The sequence below is a fragment of the Phyllopteryx taeniolatus genome, chromosome 5 (genome assembly GCF_024500385.1).
Source record: "Phyllopteryx taeniolatus isolate TA_2022b chromosome 5, UOR_Ptae_1.2, whole genome shotgun sequence".
Lineage (NCBI taxonomy): Eukaryota > Metazoa > Chordata > Actinopteri > Syngnathiformes > Syngnathidae > Phyllopteryx > Phyllopteryx taeniolatus.
Window position 1 is genome coordinate 15,192,313 of NC_084506.1, and position 22,335 is coordinate 15,214,647.

The 22,335-nt window shown below is 41.6% G+C and overlaps 1 protein-coding gene across 6 annotated transcripts in view; it reads left to right on the forward strand.

The window, feature by feature from the left end:
- wwox (WW domain containing oxidoreductase) overlaps nucleotides 1-22,335 on the forward strand; it is a 216,334-nt gene that overhangs the window by 14,792 nt on the left and 179,207 nt on the right. For all 6 annotated transcript variants that reach the window (XM_061772993.1, XM_061772996.1, XM_061772997.1 and 3 more), the window contains exon 5: nucleotides 3,075-3,181. In XM_061772993.1, coding sequence (XP_061628977.1) covers nucleotides 3,075-3,181 — 107 coding nt within the window. The remainder of the gene's footprint in view (nucleotides 1-3,074; nucleotides 3,182-22,335) is intronic.

The window sequence follows — 22,335 nt, forward strand, 5'->3', positions numbered from 1 at the left end:
ACAGTAGTGGTGCTTTTTCATTTTCTGATTAGTACAGTGTCAAGCACACAGCTTTAAAGGCAGTCCTCAAACAGATTCAGCAGTCAGTGCTGTTTTAATATATTTTATAATAAATACAGAGTACTGATTCAGTTGCATAATTAATGTTGATACAAAATGTTCTTATCCTTAGTCTTGGTTTTGGAGTAAGTTCCTTAGTGTGTGTGTGACTGGTTGGGCATCTGCACAACTATGAATTCTACTTAGCAACAAGTGACTGTGTGTTGAATTTTGTGTGGAATCGACTGTTGATAAGTTGAGTCTTGAAACAAATGAGGCAAAATGGGGCGCACTACTCTAGTTGAGGTGCTGTTGATTCACTCACAGCTAGTTTGTGGCCCGAAGAACTTGACATCAGCATCCATGGCAATTTTTAAAATGTGTGACCCTGACGATAAAGGAAAAACATTGTGAGCATTTGATTGTTTTGCCTTTCACTACACTTCGCTGGCATAGATGGATAACTAAAGATATGGTCATAGTTGTAAATTATTTTAAGACCAGTTAAGTGAAATGGATAATTTAGGTGCAGTGGTTGTGAATCCCTGCGCTAGGCCATCCGTACTGGGCTACTAGTGCACCCTGAGATACTCCGTCAACTAAATACTCTAGTTGCATAGTTACATTTCCCTGGGTGAGGAAACCTGTAGTGCCCTTACACAGGCTGGCATAATAGAGCACATTGTAAAACAGCTTTTGGCGACCAAAAATGAGAAAACAAAACTCTGCGTGTGACCTCTCGTCATGTTCCATCATCAGAGTACAATGGCGAAACAGGCTCTAGTTGTTGTACACTTGACCGGGAACTCATTTGAGCGGCACCCTCTCTGCCGCGGAGTCTCTGTTACAGTGCCGCTCGCTCTTTTGTTATTTCACAATTAATGTCGAGCCCTTGTTATTTGTCACCGCAAATACATGGCGCCGGTGACGCCGCCCGTTGTTGCTGCCATATTCTAATTTGTTCTCCATTATGGAAAACACTGACGCTCCTTAATTTCACTTTCATGGTGTGTACACACAACAAGTGAGGGAGGGGGGAGGCGCTATTGTTTACTAGCTGGCAGTGCTCATGTCCATTTTAGAATAGCTGAAAGGATGCTTTTGTTTTGTGCCGTTTTTAGGGATTTAGGCTGGTCCGTCACATCTTATTGATACCATGTAATCCATTATTTTATGTGAGGTACACAAATACTTTCATTTAAGGCTGCACAATTATGGCCAAAATGATAATCACAATTTCTGTGTTTTTATTTCACTACTTTTCAACAAACAAAACATAAACCGTTTTCAGTGCAAAATTACTCTTTATATGATACATAATGAAGTCTAATTTGAGTTTTTGCACAAAACATAAACCGTTTTCAGTGCAAAATGAATCTTTATACGATACATAATCAAGTCTAATTTGAGCTTTTGCCCTCTGTTGCGATCAAAGTCAGTAAAGGCTCGATCCTTGGATGTTTTCCAAAGATTAGTGGTGAAGTGGTGTGTTAAGAGTAATTCTTCTTCCCCAATCTTCTCGCAAAATATCAGACAAATTAAATGTTAAACATGTTCAATATCTACGATCGCAAGTTCTTAAGCCTTGTATATAAATAAAATATATATACAATATATAATATAAATAGAATGAAGCCTAATCTAAGTATTTTTCCGATTGGCTGATCAAAGTCAGCATATTGTTAGATGTCTAAAAGATCCTGTGGGGGGCGGTTTGAGTGAAAGTTTTTATTCAAGTACACAACGCAATACATTTCCAAGTTTTTGTTAAGTAAAATGTTCAAATTCTCCTTCTTTATACACTAGATTAACATTTCCTGATTCCTAAATCCTGCCGGCCTGTCTCCCTATTCAAATTATGTATTTAATCTGTGTCTGCGTCACTCTGCTCCTTCTACCCCTGTCATGTTGTTTTTATTTTCCCCATTTCCTGCGAGCAGAATGATCGCCGCTCTCCACCGCAGTCCCCTCCATTACACCTAATAACGAGTCATATAATTCAATTCCATGCTTCACTTGTCAGCAAGGCAGGCTTCCAATCCGACTCCAATTTTGGTTTTTAATAGATATTGGTCTTTAACACTCTCCTCACAATTAGGCCTCCCAGTTTTGCTCTTAATGAAAATCAGATTAGGATTTATAATCTAATTACAGTTCATATTAATCCGCCCTCTGATACAGTCCTGCCTCGCGGTGTACCCTCTTTGCCACAATCACTTATTGTGGCACTTTGTCAGTCAAGGTGCGTTCGAGTCAATTTGAAGGTGGGAGTGAGAAACGTAGCAGCTCCCACAAGACTTGCCGTAAATGTCAGCGGAAATAAGAAAATACAGTGAAAGTTGATCTAGTAAATTAATTCAACCTACGGCTTGAAATGACCCATTTAGACTTGTAATTTAGAAATGAACTTCTCTGCCTTCTATCTTTTAGTTTTTGTCACTTTTATCGCAAGTGCGTGATTTGGCTGGAGCCACGCAGTGCAGTAGTCTCGGACTGATAAATTCTCCCGCTATCAGCCGACCGCGTTCCATTTCAGAACTCTGGCCTTATCAGGGGCCCTTTGATGCCGCCAACTATCACCACACCAAAGGTTCAGTTTATGTTTGATTGTCCATTTGACTCCGTCTATTATTAGCCATGTTTGTCATAATTACCCCCATCAATGCGTAATTACCAACATAATTAATATCTGACTCCCCCCTCTCGTCCTCTAACGAGCAGACATAACGAGCGGGGCGATACCTTCGCCAGAGACGACGGTCACATCCTCAACTTTATCTTCTCGGCCGAGAGGAAATAGCCCAGAACCACAATAATTCAATCAGTGTCATCACTTCTGAGAGAAATGATTAGCTCTCTGCGCCGAGACCACTGGCTCACTCGGTGAAATAAATTACATGAAAACTTGATAGTGATTCTTACTGGCCCTTCCTCCTCCTACATTTGATCCAACCTCTGAGAATCGCATTTCTTCCCCTTTGAAGCATCTCATAAAGAAAAAAAGAAAACGTCTCTTTTCTGTCCTCACATTCCAGGCTTTGAGACGGCCAGGTCTTTTGCTCTGCACGGTGCCCGCGTCATCCTGGCTTGCCGAAACCTGTCCCGGGCCAGCAAGGCCGTCAGCATGATACAGGACGATTGGGTAAGTCACTCAGGTCAACCTTCAATTTGAACAGTTGAAAAGATAAATTGAGTAAAATATATATTTCCACGTGTCTCCCATGTGTTTATGAATTTTTTTAATGGTCCGATGAAACCGAGTTTACATTTTTAGGCCATAATTTCAAAAGGTATGGTAGACACAAACACAACACTGCTCAGATAAGAACACGAGAACATGGCGGTGGCAGCATCATGCTTTCGGGCTGTTTTCTTCAGTTGAAACATGGGCCTTAGACAAGGTGAAAGAAATTGTGAGGAGTTCAAAAGAGCAGGAATATATTTGGGGTTAATCTGAGGCACTTTAAACGGTGGCAGGTGTATGCTGACTCCCATTTAACATGAGTCTGAATGTGATTGGTTCAGTCTGACCACACAGCCACATCCCTAGTTATAAGAGGGTGTGCACACTTGGGCAACCAGATTAACTCCATCCATACATCCATTTGCTGTACCGCTTATCCTCACTAGGGTCGCGGGCGTGCTGGAGCCTCTCCCAGTTATCTTCTGGCGAGAGGCGGGGTACACCCTGAAATGGTCGCCAGCCAATCGCAGGGCACATGATTTAGAGTCCTCAATCAACCTACCACGCATGTTTTTGGAATGTGGGAGGAAACCGGAGTACCCGGAGAAAACCCACTCAGGCATGGGGAGAATGCAATGCAATGCAAACTCCACACAGGCGGTTACGGGATTTGAACCCCGAGCCTCAGAACTGTGAGGCAGATGTGCTAACCAGTCGTCCACCGTGCCGCCCCAGATTATCTCAGTTATTTATTTTTTACTTCCCGTCTCAAAAAGGTTTTTTTCTTTCTTTCAATTGAGTTGTTCAGGTTATATGTTTAAAGGTGTTTTTTTTTTTTTTTTTAAATCTTGGTCTAATTTTTTATATCACTGAAACAAATGAAATTTTCTACAATAGTTTCTTGCACCTGTATATGTGGACTGGGAACAAGTAGCAAATAAGACAGAATTGCACAAAGAGAACAGGGCAACCTAATAGGGTATTTAAAAAAATATTTCTCACAAAAACATTATGCTGATATGAAATGATCAATTCTGTAACTGTTGCATGAACGACATTAACAATTTTAATGTATCTCACGCTCCAGCTGTGTGTACGTACCTGGTTAAGTAAATAATTTTATTCGACATTTGACGTGCCGTCCGGGATGGTGGGGCGCCGGCGTGAGAGAGAGCATCTGATAATTGCCTGAGATTATTGCTTTAATATCGCCGCGCTTGCGACTCGTCCGCAGATTTACGAGTGTGCGAAAATAAACAAGTGAAATGCGGCCGCTGGAGCAGAAAGAATAAGTCATTAGCGCTGGCTTGATTACAGAGAGTAGCAGCAGAGGAGGGCGAGCCAGCCGAAACGCAAGGAGGCGAGGCTGGAAAAAGAAAAAGAATGAGTGGAAGAGTAGATCTTCAGTGTTTAAACTCAACGCCACCTCTAATTGAAGGATGCCCCTGGGGCTGGCAGTACTGTGGGCGAAAGTCACTGTGCACCATCTAAAAATGGAGCAAGAACTTGGGTCCAAGTGTCTTTTTTGAGTTTTGATTGATGGATTGGTTGGTTGACTTCTTTATTTCGAACATGTGGAAAAAGTAACAGAAAAACTACAAAAAAACAAAACAAAATTTGAACAAAAAAATAATACGTTTGAAAAGCAGTAGGAAGTAGTAAAGCTTATTTACTCCTACACCTATCTATACTTCCTTATAATCAGATAGAACATCAATACTATAATAATAATAATAATAATTAATAATAATAGTTATGAGCCGTAGCTTCAAAAACGTCAGCGCTCAGGTGAAGTGGAAAAAAAAATGGAGCAATTAAGGTACAGTAGTGTCTCAGTTGCCAATGGATGCACATTCAGCTGTTTATTGAACAGGACAGTCAAACACACACATACAAAATGAGAACATTTGGAAGGAGCTGCTGGAGGCCACAGCTCACACAAGCTGACTCCAGCTCCTGATGTCACTTACTTAGCCACGCCCCTTATCCAGCAAACAAATACTACAGTAGGTACAGTATTTACACTGTAAATCTTTAGGGAAATCTGTGGGGATTTTTTTGCGCCTTGAATGAGAACAACATTGGCTTGGACAAAACTTCATATATCAAGATCAAAGATTTACAGTTGAAACTCCAAGTTCCTCAACATAGGAGTTTTTCAAGTTACAAGCTGTTGTTTGCTCATTTGAATTAATCATGATGCACACAATTGTGATGCACAAAATTGAGTGAATTATGGTCCGAGCTTAGTGGCGTTAAAAAGTCTGTATTTATAATAGTGAGGTTTCACTGTATCGCTCAAATTCTGAATTGCGCTACATAAGAGACGATTTTGGTAATACCAGTGTATGCCGAGTCCTCCAAGTCTTCGGAGGCTCGCTTCCTTCTCAAGGATTTCCAACTCCCCCCCATTTACAGGCTAATGAATAAAAGTCAAAATATCAGAATAAATCTTTGCCCCTATGCTGACAGTATTAATAGATTCAGCAGAAGAATAGAGAGGAGGATTAATCTTTAAGATGATGGATGGACTTCGCTCGCCTTCCCATGCTCCTGCGCTGAGGTCGTTGTGATAAGAGGGTATATTTTGGGGTCCGCCGTACAAAAGGTCATCATATCTACTTCCAGGTGTCTCTCCCGAGTTCCACTCCGGCTGCCAGGAGTAGAACTGCTGTCCCGATTGCACGGGACCTCTCACCTCTAACTACAATGCTTAAACCATTACTCTGAGCTGCTTCTTTCTTTCCTCAACGCTCGCCTCGGACTGTGCGGGGCAGCGCTGCTGTTGAGCGGTGCAGTGTAACGACGTGTTCTGACAGTGGGAATTAATAATGGGGGTGGGGGGGTCATGGCCAGATAATGGGCAAGTCAGAACAGCCAGTGGCTGTTAGGAAGAGCAAGGTCAGAGGGCTTATCCTTCCCAGCCACATGGACCGCACTCTGCCAGGAACCACTGCAGAAGAAGGAAGAAGGGAAAAAAAAAAACACACACACAACTGTACACTTAACAGAACATTCTGGAACATTTGATTTTTAAAGCGGACAGAAGGGCCAGGTCGATCGTAGATGAGGTAATTATTATTTTTTTTGTTAAAATGGTAAAAAAGTTCATTTTAATTGTGTAAATTAATGATTAATTCTCATTTGAATGAACTTAAATCTAATTTACTAAGTATTTAATAAAATGTGCATGTAAAGTATCCACAAGTTTATTTGTATTAATAAAATTCATTCATATTTTTAATTGCATAACATTCAGTTAATTTACGCTTTTACAAAATTTTTAATAAACTAAATAACCAAAATGTAAAAGGTATGTGTATATACATATATGTATATGTGTATATATATATATATATACACAATCTAATATGTATTCATATTATTGTAATAAAGACCATCATTAGTATTGTTTTGAATAATAAGTACAATTACTATTAATTGTAATAATAATATTGTAAGTAATACTATACTGGTATAATACTAATAAGTATTATTACAGTGTCGTATTATACTATCATATGTAATCCAATATTTTAAATTCTGTAATTGTATATAAATTATACATATTATTTAATATTATTATAAAAATGAATGAACATTTTACAAATAAACACCTTACCCATGGATCATAGATGCCTGGAACTCTCAGTATCCCCGGCCTCTATCAGAAGAATTATTATTTTAAAAATTATTAATCGCATGGTCATTTAGCTATGGGACAAAACATCAGAATCTCTTCACTTGTGGACTTCAACACCACTGAAAATTTCACACGGTATTCAACTATCAATAACTATTAAATATTCAATATCTAAAAGGCAGCATTATTCCATTATTTGTTGCCAAACACCTCACATTTCATTTTATGTCTTCATTCCTGTAATTCAAAATATGTTGACATTGAGACGTGAATATTTTATGTGTTCTCCGTGTAATTAAAATATTAAATTCTAACTGGCAATTCCATTAATTACGTCCGCAGACAATCTCTCATTAAGCGGCTCTGAAATGACCCACCTGACACCATTAGCGTCAGGTGGCCGCTCTGTCGGAAAAAAAAAAACCTTGACATTGTTCAGTAGCGCTTGGCCTGTGCCCTGTACACTTTACATACATGCCCCCCTTTTTCCTCCCACGGCTCCTCAACCATTCTGCTCACAGTACGGGGCTAGGTTAACTTCCCGGTTAACCACCAACATGTTGCCTGAGTGTCAGAGATTTAGTTTTCCTGATTGCCCGTAAAATTCTGCTTATCTTTGACTCTTTCGTCTCCCTTGGAGGGCCGTAATAGACTCCCCTGAGGGGTGCATCACTGCATGCAAGGCCCTTTGCCCCTCCGAGTTTCATGCAAAACACACGTACACATTTTGTAATTTATTATTATTATTTTTAGTTTAAAATGCTTACCCACTCCTCTACTACACCACTCGACAACACATGCTAATGAGATTCTTTGTAAAGGCGTTAATTAGTAAGTCAGTCACTGATTGCTGTGCTTTTTTTTGTGCGAGCCTGTGTGTGTGTGAGATGGTAGTGGTCGGGGGTATTATTAATATGTCCGTGGTGTGGCCGCTGTGGATAGTTCTGTGCTGTCAGAGTCTGCTGTGGAACCAATTAGGCTAAAGCCCCCTTGTCCACCGAGGCAGCCGGGAGGGGGAGCGTCTGGTGCTTGCAATGTCAAGCAGCCACATTAATGCAGACCACAGAGGCGGACGGCGGTTGCGCACACGTACACGTTGCAATAGACCGACACGTCGTCTTCAGAACCTCGTCATTTTGTAAAACACGTTAAAGACAATTGGATTTTAGGGTCTGAAACATGTTGAGGCCAACAACCTTAAATAATGAACATGTTCAATATTTACGACCAAATCTTGTCATGTGTGTGGGGAAAGCCAACGACTGACATCTTTGAGTGTCTGGGTGGAGTTAAGTCTTGAGTCTTGGCTGTTCGAGGAGGTGACGGAGAGTCATCGTCGCATGCACACGTAAATTCATCTGTAAGCCAAGGAACTATGCTAAAGTGAGAGGAGGAGCTTCGTTTAGTCAGGACATAGCACTGTCTAATAGAAAAGTAATACTTTGCTGCCATTTTGTGGCATCTATAGACTTTTATAAACCTGTTAATGGGGGCGACAAATGTTCTAGAACAGTGATTCTCAAAGTGTGGTGCGTGGGATTCCTCTACTGGTACGCAAAGAATCGCTGAATAGCTGAACTTTTTTTTTTTTTTTTTTTTATTCCAGTACAGTACATTTGTTAAGTACAGTTCAGTTGTATTTAACTTTTTAAGTACAATAGAGTTGCATTTGTTTTCAAACATTTATTTAGGTACAATTTTTGTATTGAAGACATATTTTTTTCAGGTGGTACTTGGTATGAAAAGTTTGAGAACCTCTGTTCTCAAAAACTACTCTCTTGCATGACTGTGCTGGTTAAGATACGTACATGCATGCATTGAAACCCAAGGTGGTGTCACCCTCACTATCCCTTTAACCTGAACTTATGTGTGTCTAGGGAGGGAGTGGTAGTAGTAGATGTGTGTGTGTGTTTGCCTGTATTTGTCTATTTGCCTTGCGCATAACCTCCCGTGGCAGCCTGACAGGCCGCATTGCCCCCGCTGGCCAACGTGCCACGCCACGCTCTTCCCGCTGAGGCCGACGGGAAGTGACACACATGAAATGCTGACCTGGTTGCTCGCAGCCCCCTTCAGGGCCCCCCAGCATGCTGAGCTTTTAGTCGCCGCATCCCTCTGCTTTAGATTTGAAAAACTGGCAAAATACTCACCGTCCCCCTTTGTTTGAATTCCAGGCCTGTAACTTAACTTAGGTTTCTTATTACAACTGAGGAAGTTATGTTTGTCAGCTGTATTATGCCCAAAATTTTTTCTTATTTATTAGTATTTTAATGCAAAGTTAACGCGTAGGATTGTTCGGCCATTCAACCATGGCCTAGTAGTTAGCACTTTTGCGTCTTAGCTCAGAGTTACTGTATTTTATGTTCAGCTATTGTTATTTTTACGTATTATTTTTATATCACAGACCGGTAAAAAATATTTAAAATATGCGCAAAATATGAATAATAGTTAATTAAAAATAATAATAAATAAATAAATACAATTTCATTATTTTTAATTGTATTCATAATTCCATTATAATTAATTAAACCATTATTTAAGTTTATTTCTTTCCATTGTATTTACAGTAAATGAACTAATTATCGACTTAGATAAGTGAGTGAAAAATCAATTTAAAAAAAATAAAATACATGTATTGAACCAATCTTCGGAAAAACGTAAATAAATGAATGCAACAAATATTGCAGGACACTCGATAATGGAAATGTTGGGCGGGCCGTATTTAAAGACCGGAGCCATACTTTGCCTAGCCCTGATGTAGCGCACGCACATGGCACTGGTTCATCCTCATGCCTTTTTAAAAAAAAAAATATTTAAATGCTTGATTATGCATTTTGCATAGCTGTGGGACATGCATCACTCTACCCGGGCTGCTAATAAAGTGACCAGGGAGATGGGGCTAACCTAAATAAATCTAAAGTTGCCTGCCTTGCATTCCTGCCCCGTTTAGCTCCCCTCATGTCGGTCTGCTCTAACCAGGTGCTCGGTCTTCTGAAGAGCTGTGGCCTGCCTCTAATTGCCTGCACCGCCGTGAACTATCAAGTGAACTATGGGCAAACGCTCTGCGTGAAGGAGCGCCGCCGAAGAATAATTTTGAATAAATCACGTAGTTATCCAGGTCTTACTTTGTGCCGGATAAGCAGTTCGCGCGCGGGCCTTTACCAGTGACGGGTCACTCGCCACGGGTCACGTTTGGGAGGATTTAAATGATTTAAATGATGTCACTGCCACAGAGGGGGAACAGGTTGAGGAAGGATGTGTAAGGCAGCACCTCTTTGTTGTTTGAACCTGACAGGCTCTCATCCCTCACTCTCTGAAGGCTGCGCTTGTAGCCCTGGGACGGGGGGAGGTGAGAGGTGGCTTGGCTCCCTTTCGCTCTTTTCCTCCCGCTGCCAAAGGAGAATTTTTTATTATTATTATTTTAATTTATTGAAGTCTCAGAAGTGCTGAGCACAGAGCGATGGACCGCCACGTTTTAATTTACCAGAGGAGCCAGTCGGAAGTATCTGCGGCCAAGTTGCTTGATACCTGCCAAACTAACAAACAAGCTCAAAGCTTCTGGCAAACGGCTATAGCATTTAGCCACTGTCATCGCCGTTTTGAGACTGGTTTGAAATGTGATCGTTCTAATTTTGTGAAGGCTAAAGAGCTTCGCATATAGTGGAAAGGCTGTCTACGAACAATTTTGTTAACAAACTACATTTTCGAAGAAATTTTGCCTCGTTTTATGCACTATTTTCAGTTTATGAACATTCTTGGCATGTCCACGGAGGGCTTCTTTGTGCTTTTCACGTGTTGCAGGTACAGAGTTTAATTCGTTCCGTGATCTCGCTTGTAAATCACTCATATCTCAAATCAACATTCCCCGTTGAAATGAATGCAAATGCCTTTAATCGGTTGTAGCTCCCGCCACAATTAAAAAATAAAAATAATAAGGAAAAATAGCATTGGTTTAATATAAAAGATATATATAAAAAAACATAATAAAAGAGAATGTAAAGAAATAAAGAAGATTTTATAAAGCGTAATTAAGTTGAAAGTCACGCTCCAGCAGTGGGGACTGAGGAGGGAATCAACTGGAGCTCAGTTTACGCCGCGCACCCTTTCCAGGGTTTCTTCATTGCACAATCATGTGCACGTTTTACTTTCTGAGGAGCCATACTAAGGGATAATTTGCAGCAAAAAAACAAATACTGCATTCCTGAAATACGTGATTTGCAGAGCCAGTGATGTTTATGCTACATATTGACCTCCTCCTTCCACGTATCTTGACTGATTCAAACAATTTCAACTTCAAAATGTTCTGCTTAATCAAAACGTCTACACACCTTTTAATCACACTCCCAAAGTTCCCACATTTTAGAGAGTTTACATCCTGTCCTCCTCCATGCACATTTCTTTACCTGTTCCAACCATTCCAACTTTAAACTTTTCAGCTCATTCAGGACATCTTGAGTACTGTTTTCACATTCTCCGAATTCCCAAATTTCGCATTATTCCACATTTCCTACATCAGTATTCCCAAAACTAATTCAGACATTTTACATATTTCCCCCCTCCTTCCGCATATCTCAACCGATTGAAACCATCCATCCATCCATCCATTTTCTGAGCCGCTTCTCCTCACTAGGGTCGCGGGCGTGCTGGAGCCTATCCCAGCTGTCATCGGGCAGGAGGCAGGGTACACCTCGAACTGGTTGCCAGCCAATCGCAGGGCACATACAAACAAACAACCATTCGCACTCACAGTCACACCGACGGGCAATTTAGAGTCTCCAATTTATGCATGTTTTTGGGATGTGGGAGGAAACCGGAGTGCCCGGAGAAAACCCACACAGGCACGGGGAGAACATGCAAACTCCACACAGTCGGGGCCGGGGATTGAACCCGGGTCCTCAGAACTGTGAGGCTGACGCTCTAACCAGTCGTCCACCGTGTCGCCCGATTGAAACCATTCCAACTTTAAACTGTTCAGCTCATTCAGGACATCTACATAACTATATCTCCCACAGTCTCCAAATTCCCACATTTTCACATTTCCGAATTTGTCGTTTTTCAATGTCAGCTTTCCCACGTTAATGCTGACGTTTAACACGCTGGCCTCCTCCTTCCACATTTCGAGACTGATTCAATCCATTCCAACTTCAAAATGTTCAGCTCAGTCAGGACACCCATGTAGCTATTTATCACGTTTGAAAAATGTCTACATTTTCACAATACATTTCCCCAATAAAGACATATTTTACGTCGTGACCTCCCCTTTCCACATTTCTCGACCATTCAGGACATCCTTCAGAAGCTTTACTTTCTAGTTACATCCGATTTTGCGTCTGGTGTTTGACGCATTAACTGCGTGACGCTGTCACTCGTCGCATCGTCTTTCATCGCCCGCTAAGGGTAGTCATAGAAGAGAGAACGTGCCCTAATGAGTTTAAGTGTCTCTGCGTGTTCACGTCGGAGTGAGCAGGAAGGACTGCGTGCTCGTAGCCTGTTGTCACTTAGCGTTTGCTACGGAGGACGGACTGATTGTGCACCCATGAGCACACCAGTGTGTCGCAGGAGGTCAACAGCTGGAATTGACATGTCTCCAATTGACTTGCCAGCATCAACAGACACAAGCTCTCTATCTTCAAGTGCCTTCCTCCAAAGCATAAGATACTGTAATAGTGGGGTTTTTGAGGTATCTTTTTTGAACAGCTACAGAGTGGTGCCTTGAGATACTAGTTTAACTTGTTCCTTGACCATGCTCGTAAGTGAAAACACTCACTTCTCAAATCAAATGAATTAAAATGCCATTAATCCGTTCCAAAAATGTTTATGTTTTTTCTTGTCTGTTTTTCTCAGAACTGTCTTCGGGGGTTTGCAGTTTTAAGCAGGGTACACACATCTCGATAATCATGCCTAATTTGAGCGATTTTCCTCCCTTCCCATCAAAGTCAGCTAAAACCCGATTTCAGATTTCTCTAAAAGATTAGCATGAGAAATTATCCTGTGGTGTGGGGTGTGTTAAGAGTGATTTTTCCTTCGTAATCTGCTCAGAAAACATTACGGAGCGACAATCGTAAATGTTTAAAGCTGTTCATCATTTACAATGGTAGATCCTAATGCTGTTGGTTGTACAGTTAAGAAAGGTTTCACGACAGCAACCGTTTGGTTCTGGAACCAATTTAAAAAGATATTGACATCTGAAAAAAATTTAAGGTTGGCCAGCATCCCGAAGGGATTGTTTTCATCTTATCTTTTGGATTTGCAATTTAAACAGGGTTCACACATAACGATAATGACGTTTTTTTTTGTTTTGTTTTAAATGTCCGTTTTTCCTCCCTTCCAAACAAAGTCTCTCACATTTTAAAGACGTTAGTATGCGTGTGGCAGCATGGCGGAGGACTGGTTAGCGCGTCTGCCTCACAGTTCTGAGTACCGGAGTTCAATTCCCGGCCCCGCCTGTCTGGAGTTTGCATGTTCTCCCCGTGCCTGCGTGGGTTTTCTCCGGGTACTCCGGTTTCCTCCTACATCCCCAAAACATGCATGGTAGGTTAATTGTCTCTAAAGGTCTCTAAGTTGCCCGTAGGTGTGAATGTGAGTGCGAATGGTTGCCCTGTGATTGGCTGGCAACAGGTTCAGGGTATACCCCGCCTCGCACCCGAAGATAGCTGGTATAGGCTCCAGCAGCCCATGACGCTAGTGAGGATAAGCAGCTCAGAAAATGGATGGATGGATGGATGGATGGATGGATAGTATGTGTGTGTGCCTCGCTTTATTTGACACGAGTGAACTTCACAGAAATTCAAGTAACAAGACATTCATGAAGGTCTTTGTGCGTTTCTGTGCCTGTATGTAAATATGTACACGTGTGTTTGTATGTGCTTTGACACAGAGTTAACACCGCTTTACAGCTTCATCACCCCATGCGGGTGAATGCATATTTATCAGAGAGAAAATTCATCCTCAAAGAATCCAACCTCGGCCCCCATACATCATTATCAAACACACAAACAGAAGCGCGCACACACAGATCCACATTTCATTAGAGAGGCAGATTCAGGCAGCGGTAGATTAAAAACAAGTTTTTTTTATATACAGGTCCATAAATCAAACACAGGGCGAAGGGGGATTCATTTAGAGAACAGCAGAGTTGTGGCGTAGTTGCCCTCACGTGACTATTGCTTAGCCATGATACTTTGATACACTGCCTTTTTATTAGTTTCATTCTCTCCAGCCTCATATCAATGATTATCTCTCTGCTCACATTTGACTTGCAGAGTAGAGGGGATGTAGGATTCATTTTAGTTTCACATCACGCACAGCCGCAGAGGTTGAGGGGTGGTGTTTTTATCGCTGTTTGTTAGTTCGTAGTGTTACTTAAAAACTTTTATGTGTAACTTGGCTGAGGGATGCCACATGTCGTTAGCCTAATAGCATAATTGCAAAAGTCATTTTGAAAGGTCTTTGGAAAACAAGAACACACAACAAATTCAACAGTCCTGTTACCTTGATTCAAACTTTGTGGATGACCATGACCTGGATGACTGAAAATCTACAAACAAATGAACAATTGTGATGGTATATTAATGACTTAGTCAATTATGACTCTAGGCTAACGATAAGCCAAAGAAGAACCCACTTAAGTTTTGTGTAAATCCAGATAGCAGTGTAGGAGGAGTTACATTTTTCATGTTTTTGCAATTTTGCCTGTCTTGAGCAGATGAAAACTAGTGTTCTGTAAGATGTGTTGTTTGAGAATTTTTCTCTTTTTAAAAAAAAAAACCCATTTAAATCCAAGTATCTACCTCCCATTCTCCAAAATGCAAATAGTGCATGTCTGTTTTTTCCTAGAATTACTTTTAAACTAGGAAGTAACCTGCTAAATAGTAAATAATCACAAAAACTAAGATGAGGGGAATTAAAGGGGACATGCTATGTAAAAGTGACTTTTTAACTGCTTGTATTCAAATAGTTGGGTCTCAGATTTAATGACATTTAAAATGAAACAGCCATGACGTTCGCTTTGTTTTCACACGGGTCGTGTGGCTGGAGCGCCGGGCCGTTACACTTCTGGGTAAAAACCTTAATGGTCGCCCACATTCTATTACATAATTGAAGGGTTGACTGTTGGAATCCTGGCTTCGATTTTCCGCTGTTGTCCTTGGACAAAACACTGAAACCTAAATTTGCTGCCAGTGGTCCTGGGAGCGCCGTGTATGACAGCGGCCGGCCATTGAATGAATATAAATATTTGCGTGAATGTGAGCTTCTGTAAAGCGCTACATTGTATGGTCCCCGTGCACTCTATTTACCATTTATAATAGGAAATACAGGTGGAAGTTATCATTTTGTGCTCACCTTCAAGCACAATCGAAGCTATATTAGCAGCAAATCATGGGCGCAGCCACGTTTGGAGGATGTATGATGGACTTACAGTAAATATGTTTGGGCTTGTGCTTGGCCTGAATGGAAATGAAACTAGCTGCAGTAAAATGCATGTAGCAGTTGTCAGTATCTGAAATAAAAATATTTTCAATGAGTTCGACATAGGAGTTGTTTGGTTTTTCAGAGTTAGAAAATGCAGTGAGAGGGAATTTGCAAATAGTCATTGCTCTGTTTTTCTCAAAATGGTACTCATCGGCTTTTGCGCTTGAACTTGTCAGTTCATCATTTCATTTCATTTCATTATCATTTCATGTCCGCACAAAATAACACAAATCCCTTTTGTTGGAGGTTCAACATTGCCGTCAGTCCGCGCTCTACTGAATGTCATTCTTGTATTTTTTTTTGACTTGCTGTTGTATCCAGCTGTCCAATTTTCGAGGTCCACTGGCAGTGAGCGCGTGTGTGTGTGTGTGTGTGCTAATGTTTGTGACTGTAGTACAGGTGTAATATCGCCTGCACAAAAACCCCAACAAGTGGGGCCAGGGGAGAGCGGAACATATTACGGATTCAAGCGGGCTGTGTTCGTCTGAACCGCAGAGCACATCAGGCCTCCCTGACCTGTGACCGGGCTCGGTCCCTGTGTGTGTTTGTGAGTGTTCTGGGAGGCTCAATGGTGCCGGAGCTGCCTCATTGTTTTTCCTTTACAGCATAAAACCTTTATTAGGGTCCGGAACTCTTTGGCGGCCACGGGGTAATATTAGCTAATATGTTTCAGTTGAGAAATGAGCAGGCATGATTGCGTGTGTGTGTGTGTGTGTGTTTGTGTGTGCGTCTGTGTCTGTGTGTTTCCACGACTTCTGACTTCAAATTCAATGTATTTTTAACAATCTCGTCCGCCCAGTCGTGCAGCTGCAGGGCGGGCTCTATTTTTCATGATTTGGGTGCCTTATTTTATTTACTTTTATATACTATTTTTTTTTAATTCATTGAAATTAGGGAGACTTGTTAACAACACTCTTCTCTGTGGTATATACAATTTTCAGGACCTTTTTTGGTGGTTTTCCTGGTCCTTTAAATGAACCTAACATATGCATGTTTTGGGAATGTGGGAGGAAGCCGGAATATGCAACATGCCTGGCCAGAGCTGAGATTTGAACCGAGAACCTCAGAACTATGAAGCAGACATGCATTCCACTATAACACTATGCTGCCCCCAAATAAAAGTCAATTTTCTATTATGTCAACTTTAAAACTTAAGATCTTTTATTACTGGGCCATGTTGAAATTTCAAGCACAAAAATGTGTGTGATCCAAAGAAAACTGTGACCTACAAATCAGTCTCTAGTCATAGTAAGTTACTTTTTGTACATCATTGTAGTACTGGTATAACAGCCTTACTATCGTCTTCCTTCTATTTCCTTCTTATTTCTAAGACTTGATGCTTTGACAGCCCTTTTGTCATTGAAACACAGGTCTGTCTTTGTCAGTGGCAGAGAACAAAGTTAATTGGTGCCTCCCAGCTCTCTTTATTGCTGCCTGTTAATACACTGCCGTGATGAATTGGCCCAAATAAAATCTGCACACGTCATGAATGATGAGCCCGATGTCTGTGTGAGTTTATGTGGCTGCGTGAACATTTGGATACTTCCTTCAGTTGAGTTTGCTTCATTAATTTGGGTAACCAAATCTCCCGCGTTGAATGGATGACCAAGAGAGGAGCCAAGCGAGGTAATGAACGGGGAGACGGGAGTGATGGGCTGAGAGAGCAGAAGGAGATAGGAGGGGGAAGGGAAGAGGTGGGATGGGGGCATCCATTACGTCCCACAGCTGGCCAGGGGTTGACATCAGTTTCGGACTCCAGCTCACATAAATCTGGACGTTTGACACTGATGGATGTGCGCCGTAAAGCCTTCCCGCCCTGACACGCGGAGAGCAACACGGAGAACCATGGGGGTACGCCGGTGCTTCAGGTTGATGTCAACCAGGCCTGGAAGTGAAATGGATGATGTAGAGAAGGAAGTAAGGATAGGGCAGCGAGAGTTCGGAGGGCAGAATGGGAAGACGTTTGCGTGGACATTAAAATTCATTTTGTCAAAAAAGCTTCAAGCTGTTTATTTGTCTTTCCTAGTTGAAGTGTACCGTAAAACTGACACGTGAAACGAGAGAATTAAAACTTGTATATGTTAACTCCAAAATGTTCAACCAAACCATTGTTATTTTGGCTGACAAAAGTCCTCTAGCTTAATGCTGAAATATAATGCGAAAGGCTGTGGAGGAGCTAACGGAAAATAGCATCGATATTGCGGTTATTATAAACCTTCTAACAACTGCTACACACACGTGGCGAAAAAAACACATACAGTACAAATGGAACCTCTCTCTGATTTCTAAGAACGACTATTACTGCAGATCAGTCGGGGACCTGCTCTGCCTCTTTTTCTTACTTTTAATTCCAATGCATCTCTTCCAGTAAAGCTTTGTGCTGGCTGGCATGTTGTGGCACAACATGGTACTACACTGAAAGCACACAATTGTATTGTAATGTAATTTCGGACTTGGTTGTGTACTATAAAACCCATTAAAAAATGATCGCTTCAAAATCCCCAATATAGCCGGGGCGTGAACAATGAACCGCTAATAATAATTGGAATCTTTTAGTGACTTTTGACAATCGGGTCTTTAATGACTTCAATTGGAAGGAAAGGAAAAATTGGCCTGATTGTAGGTATGCATGTAACACGTTTAAGTTTGTTGTCCAGTACAGTATTCCCCCGCTGTATTGCGGTTCATCATTCACGCCCCCTACTATAGCGCAGATTTTTAGTGATCAGTGATCACTTTTAATCGTTTTTTACATTGCAAGTCTGCTAGTCATGCCTGACGCCCGAGGTTCAACGTAACACAATTATTGTTTCATTTTTAGGTACCCATGGAGGTAAACATAACTTTGTTCTGGCGCTGGAACAGATTCATTCAATTTCCAGTCATTTCAATGGGAAACACTGCTTCATTTAGCGTAAGCAAATGTTTCCGTTTGCAAACTGAGTCTATGTTTTTTTTTTTTTTTTTTACAACAGTACACAGACTAACTGCAATGTCCTGTCAAGTGAAAAAGGAGAGCCACAGTTGCCGATGCACTTTTCAGATGTGTGTTGAACGCCATGTGAACAGTTAAACACAAACATCATGACGCACACTCACACAGGAGCTGCTGTTGGCTACAGCTCATGCCCAGACACTCGCACGACGACGTCACACGCCAACCCACCAGGCCTCGCCTCTTAGAGGGACACTCAGACACTGCAATACGTACAGTATTGTCTATACATTTTATGCTTGCAACGTGTTTTTATAAAATTATATGGTCGCCTAACTATTGCAGATTTTGACCTATTGGAGGTGGGTCTGGAACGTAGCCCCATCAATGAAAACTGGTTCACTGTATCTTCTCCTTAAGTTTCTCTTAAATTCCTGTGATGGCATGTTGAACCATATCACCATATTATGTCAAAACCATTTGTGCGCTTATTTGGTGTAATTATTTCCTCTGCCTTTGTCTGTTTCGTTATTGTAACGTGTCCACACGGTGTTTGATGCGTGACCAAGATGAATAGGGCTCATTAAGAAGCCTCGTGATTATAATAGGGGCCAAGTACAGGAACTGCAGACCTGGCTAGACAGAAAATGGAGACGCGCACACCTTCTCATTAACAAAAACCCCTTTTGGGCCGTAAAGCACCGTCCCAATGAGAACGAGCCAAATGCCCTGATTAGAGGGGCAGAGGGGCTTTGCTGCCCTAATGAAGGTTTGCCACTCATTTATGATATTGGTAGGAGTGGTATGGTGACGATGCCTCCGGGACAACATACGCGTGTGTGTGTGTGTGTGTGTGTGTGTTGTGTGTTGTGTGTGTGCGTGTGTGTGTGGGCAGACGTGATATGGCAAATGCAGTATGTTTGTGTGAATGAGATGGACATCCACAACTCATTTGCAGGAGTCAGTTTTACGGCTGCGGTTAATGGCGATGGGCTGGTGTTAAGAGCCTTGGGAGATGGTAATTTTACATAAAACCCATAAGACGTCTTCACATTTTGTTTGCGGTCAAGTTGTAGTCTATAGGATTTTCTCTCACAAGCTGATAAAAAAGCCTTCTCTGCCCAACTATGAAATTATTGATAGTAATGTTAGTCAACATTACGCCACGTGTTACCTTCTAATACAGGGAAGGGGAACTGGCACTGACACTCTGAGTTGCCCCTTTATTTATTTTCAAAACAAAACAAAAAATATTAAATATTTTTGGGCAGAAAATCATAAACACTTCTACTTTCACTGATCAGTTTTAAGTTGTTTGATTGCTTCAAACCCTTTGTTGTTAAAGAGTGAATCTTTTATACATGCATTTGAGCATGAAATATATTAAGATACTGTGATGTACAGTACATGTACATTGTACCGGTTATCTTTGTGTGAGATTTACATTTGTTTGATGATCTTAAACATTAAAGTGGGGAAGCTACCAAAAATAAGAATTTGAGAAAAATACTTTTTCACTTTTACTACGACGTGTTCCAACTTGCGTACAAATTCGGCTTATGTCAGTGCCGTAGGAAGGGAACGCAGTCGTACCCCCTGCAGTGAAACGGAGGTAAAACAAATGAATAAGCTCCTTAGCTGAAGAAACAATGCTTAAAGTAGACATGAAAGTAAACATAAAAAGAAAGTAAACAACGGGGAACCTCAAGTTTGAAGAGCCGAGACCAAGTAAACCTCATCTAAACAAAGCGGGTAAGACTAAACTAGTGTCCCAATCGCAGTGGTTCCCCCTCCTTTCCCTGCGATCGCCGCAGGAGATACCTGAAGTCCACCTCATTCATCACGGCGGTTTGATTCCTCAGCTTCAAAGCGAGCAGAGGAGGCGAGGGCGAGTAAAGAGTCATAACAAGCCCTCCTCTGTTCTTCCTTTCAAACTCGCTTTCCTTCAAGTGGTTGAGCGAGAGATGAATACAGCCAACGGAATTAATTGCACTCCGTTACAGACGATCAGCAAGTTTGCACGGTCGGCGTGCTGATCTGCCATATGGCTGCCCACTAGGTGAACACTTTGATTAATGTAGCCCCGCTCTCCACTTTTTTTCCCCCTCACTACCAATATTTGATTCTGATAACTGAAAGTCAGCTTTGAGTTCCCCAGCGTCTCCGTTGTCCTCCTGTTTCTCCTTTGTTTGGCCCCTTTTCATCTGCTCACCTGGCGCATCTATGTTTGCCACCAAAGTTTGCCTTTCAGACTTGTTTTTGTTGGAGTGCTCTTTGTCTCTCAGTGTAATTGTGCAGCGTGCCACCGGAGAGGACACTGTGCACTGTGCTGGATTGGAGTGAGAGGGCATTTGCAACTGTGTGTCCTTTGCAGTTGATTAGGCCCCTGGTGTGTCTAGATCTCTTCGATTAGCCTCCTTGGACCTAGTTTGCTAAGATCCCAAATAGCGTGTGCTAAATTTCGTGTTTGCCCACTCACTCGTAGATTGTGCGCGCTGTTGGCAATGTGGAAAAGTGGTGGAGGCCGCCTTATATAAAAGAGCACTTTAGGAAGCTCCTATGGAATGTTTGGGAGAGCACTGCAAGCACAAAAGAAAGTTTGAAGTGATGGAATAGGAAGTGTTAGTGGTAGAGGCAAATAAAGAGAGTACTGAGTTACAGAAAAGAAATCAATAGCTCTGATAATTTTGGGGAGGCAAGAAACTGCAAAAAGGCATGTTGTGTTTGATTTTAGTCGTCCAGAAGCCGCAGAAATTTGATGCAGCTGCCCATAGTAATTACCATTGCACTTACAACTTGGGACAGTACACCCGTAGCACTTCTCTGGGAGAGGCCAGCGACAATTGTGACAGTGTGCTGAAATGACCCAGATATAAGGAAATGGAAAGGAAAAGTTGAAAAGACTTTTGACATTGTGGGTATGGCATGACTCCTTCTTGTGACTGGCGCTAAGTCAGCCCTTAGATCATTCAGAAGCTCCAAAATTGCCTCTCTGAATAGATATGTCATAATAATTTATTTCTGACATTTCAAAAATGTTCATGAGTATAAAAGCTCAGTTCTTCTTGTCACCTCTCATTTTGCCTGTGACTCCTCGTCATGGGCTGCTTTTCAGATGCGGTATTTAAAGATGCAAAATCAACCATTGCAGTTCGTCTCAGGTTTGATTAGTCATACTGCACATTCTAAATTAATCTATTAGCATCAACTCCTCCCAGAGTGTGCAAAATGAACTGCGCAGCAATTTTGCCAGTTTGGGAAGTGGAATCTTGGCTGCACCCAGTTAGTGGACCAGCTTCTACAACTGTTTGCATGAGCAATCACGTTTGCACACGTAAATCTTCAATAAATGAGGCCCCTAGTCTTTCTGTGCACTGCGACCTCTCCCTGCCCCAGAAGCTCAGCAAACATAAGTGCGCACAATCGGGTCAGATTGTAGGGTCCTGGGGGCAGTGGTGAGAATTAACTAATGATAATTAAGTAGATTTTTCAGGTCTCAATACTTGTGTATAGTGGTACCTTGATGTACAAGTACCCCACCTTATGAGTTTTTCAAGCTACGAGTTGTCACTTGGTCCTTTTTTGTTTTATTTTTAGGAAATATGAAATGCAAACATTTTTGTATTGATTGTTAAAAGGTCAAGAATAGGAGTTGAATCGGTAGTTCTACTCTTACCAGTCCTTTTTAACACAACTACGTGTACTTCTACTTAAGTAGAGCGTGTGAGTAAGTCTGACACCTCTGCCTGACGTTAACAAGGAAGTGAGCACAGGGTGGACGAGAGGAGGTAATAACACCTGAGTTCAGGCGTGAGACCACGCTAACTAGAGAGGCAACTCTCGGGTGGAACATTTGCTTTCTGCAAATCACACTTTATGGTTGTGTGTATGTTACATATTAGAGGGAAATTCTGTAGTAGAAATGGTGCGATGGTGTCAGAGCGCCATCATCAACTTGCATAAGATAAAATGTTCTCGCCTAAGGTTACAAGTTCAAGTTTTTCCCCTCTGGCTTTAATGAGGCAGCATTACCTAACAACAATGCAGACACCTCTTCTGCCACAT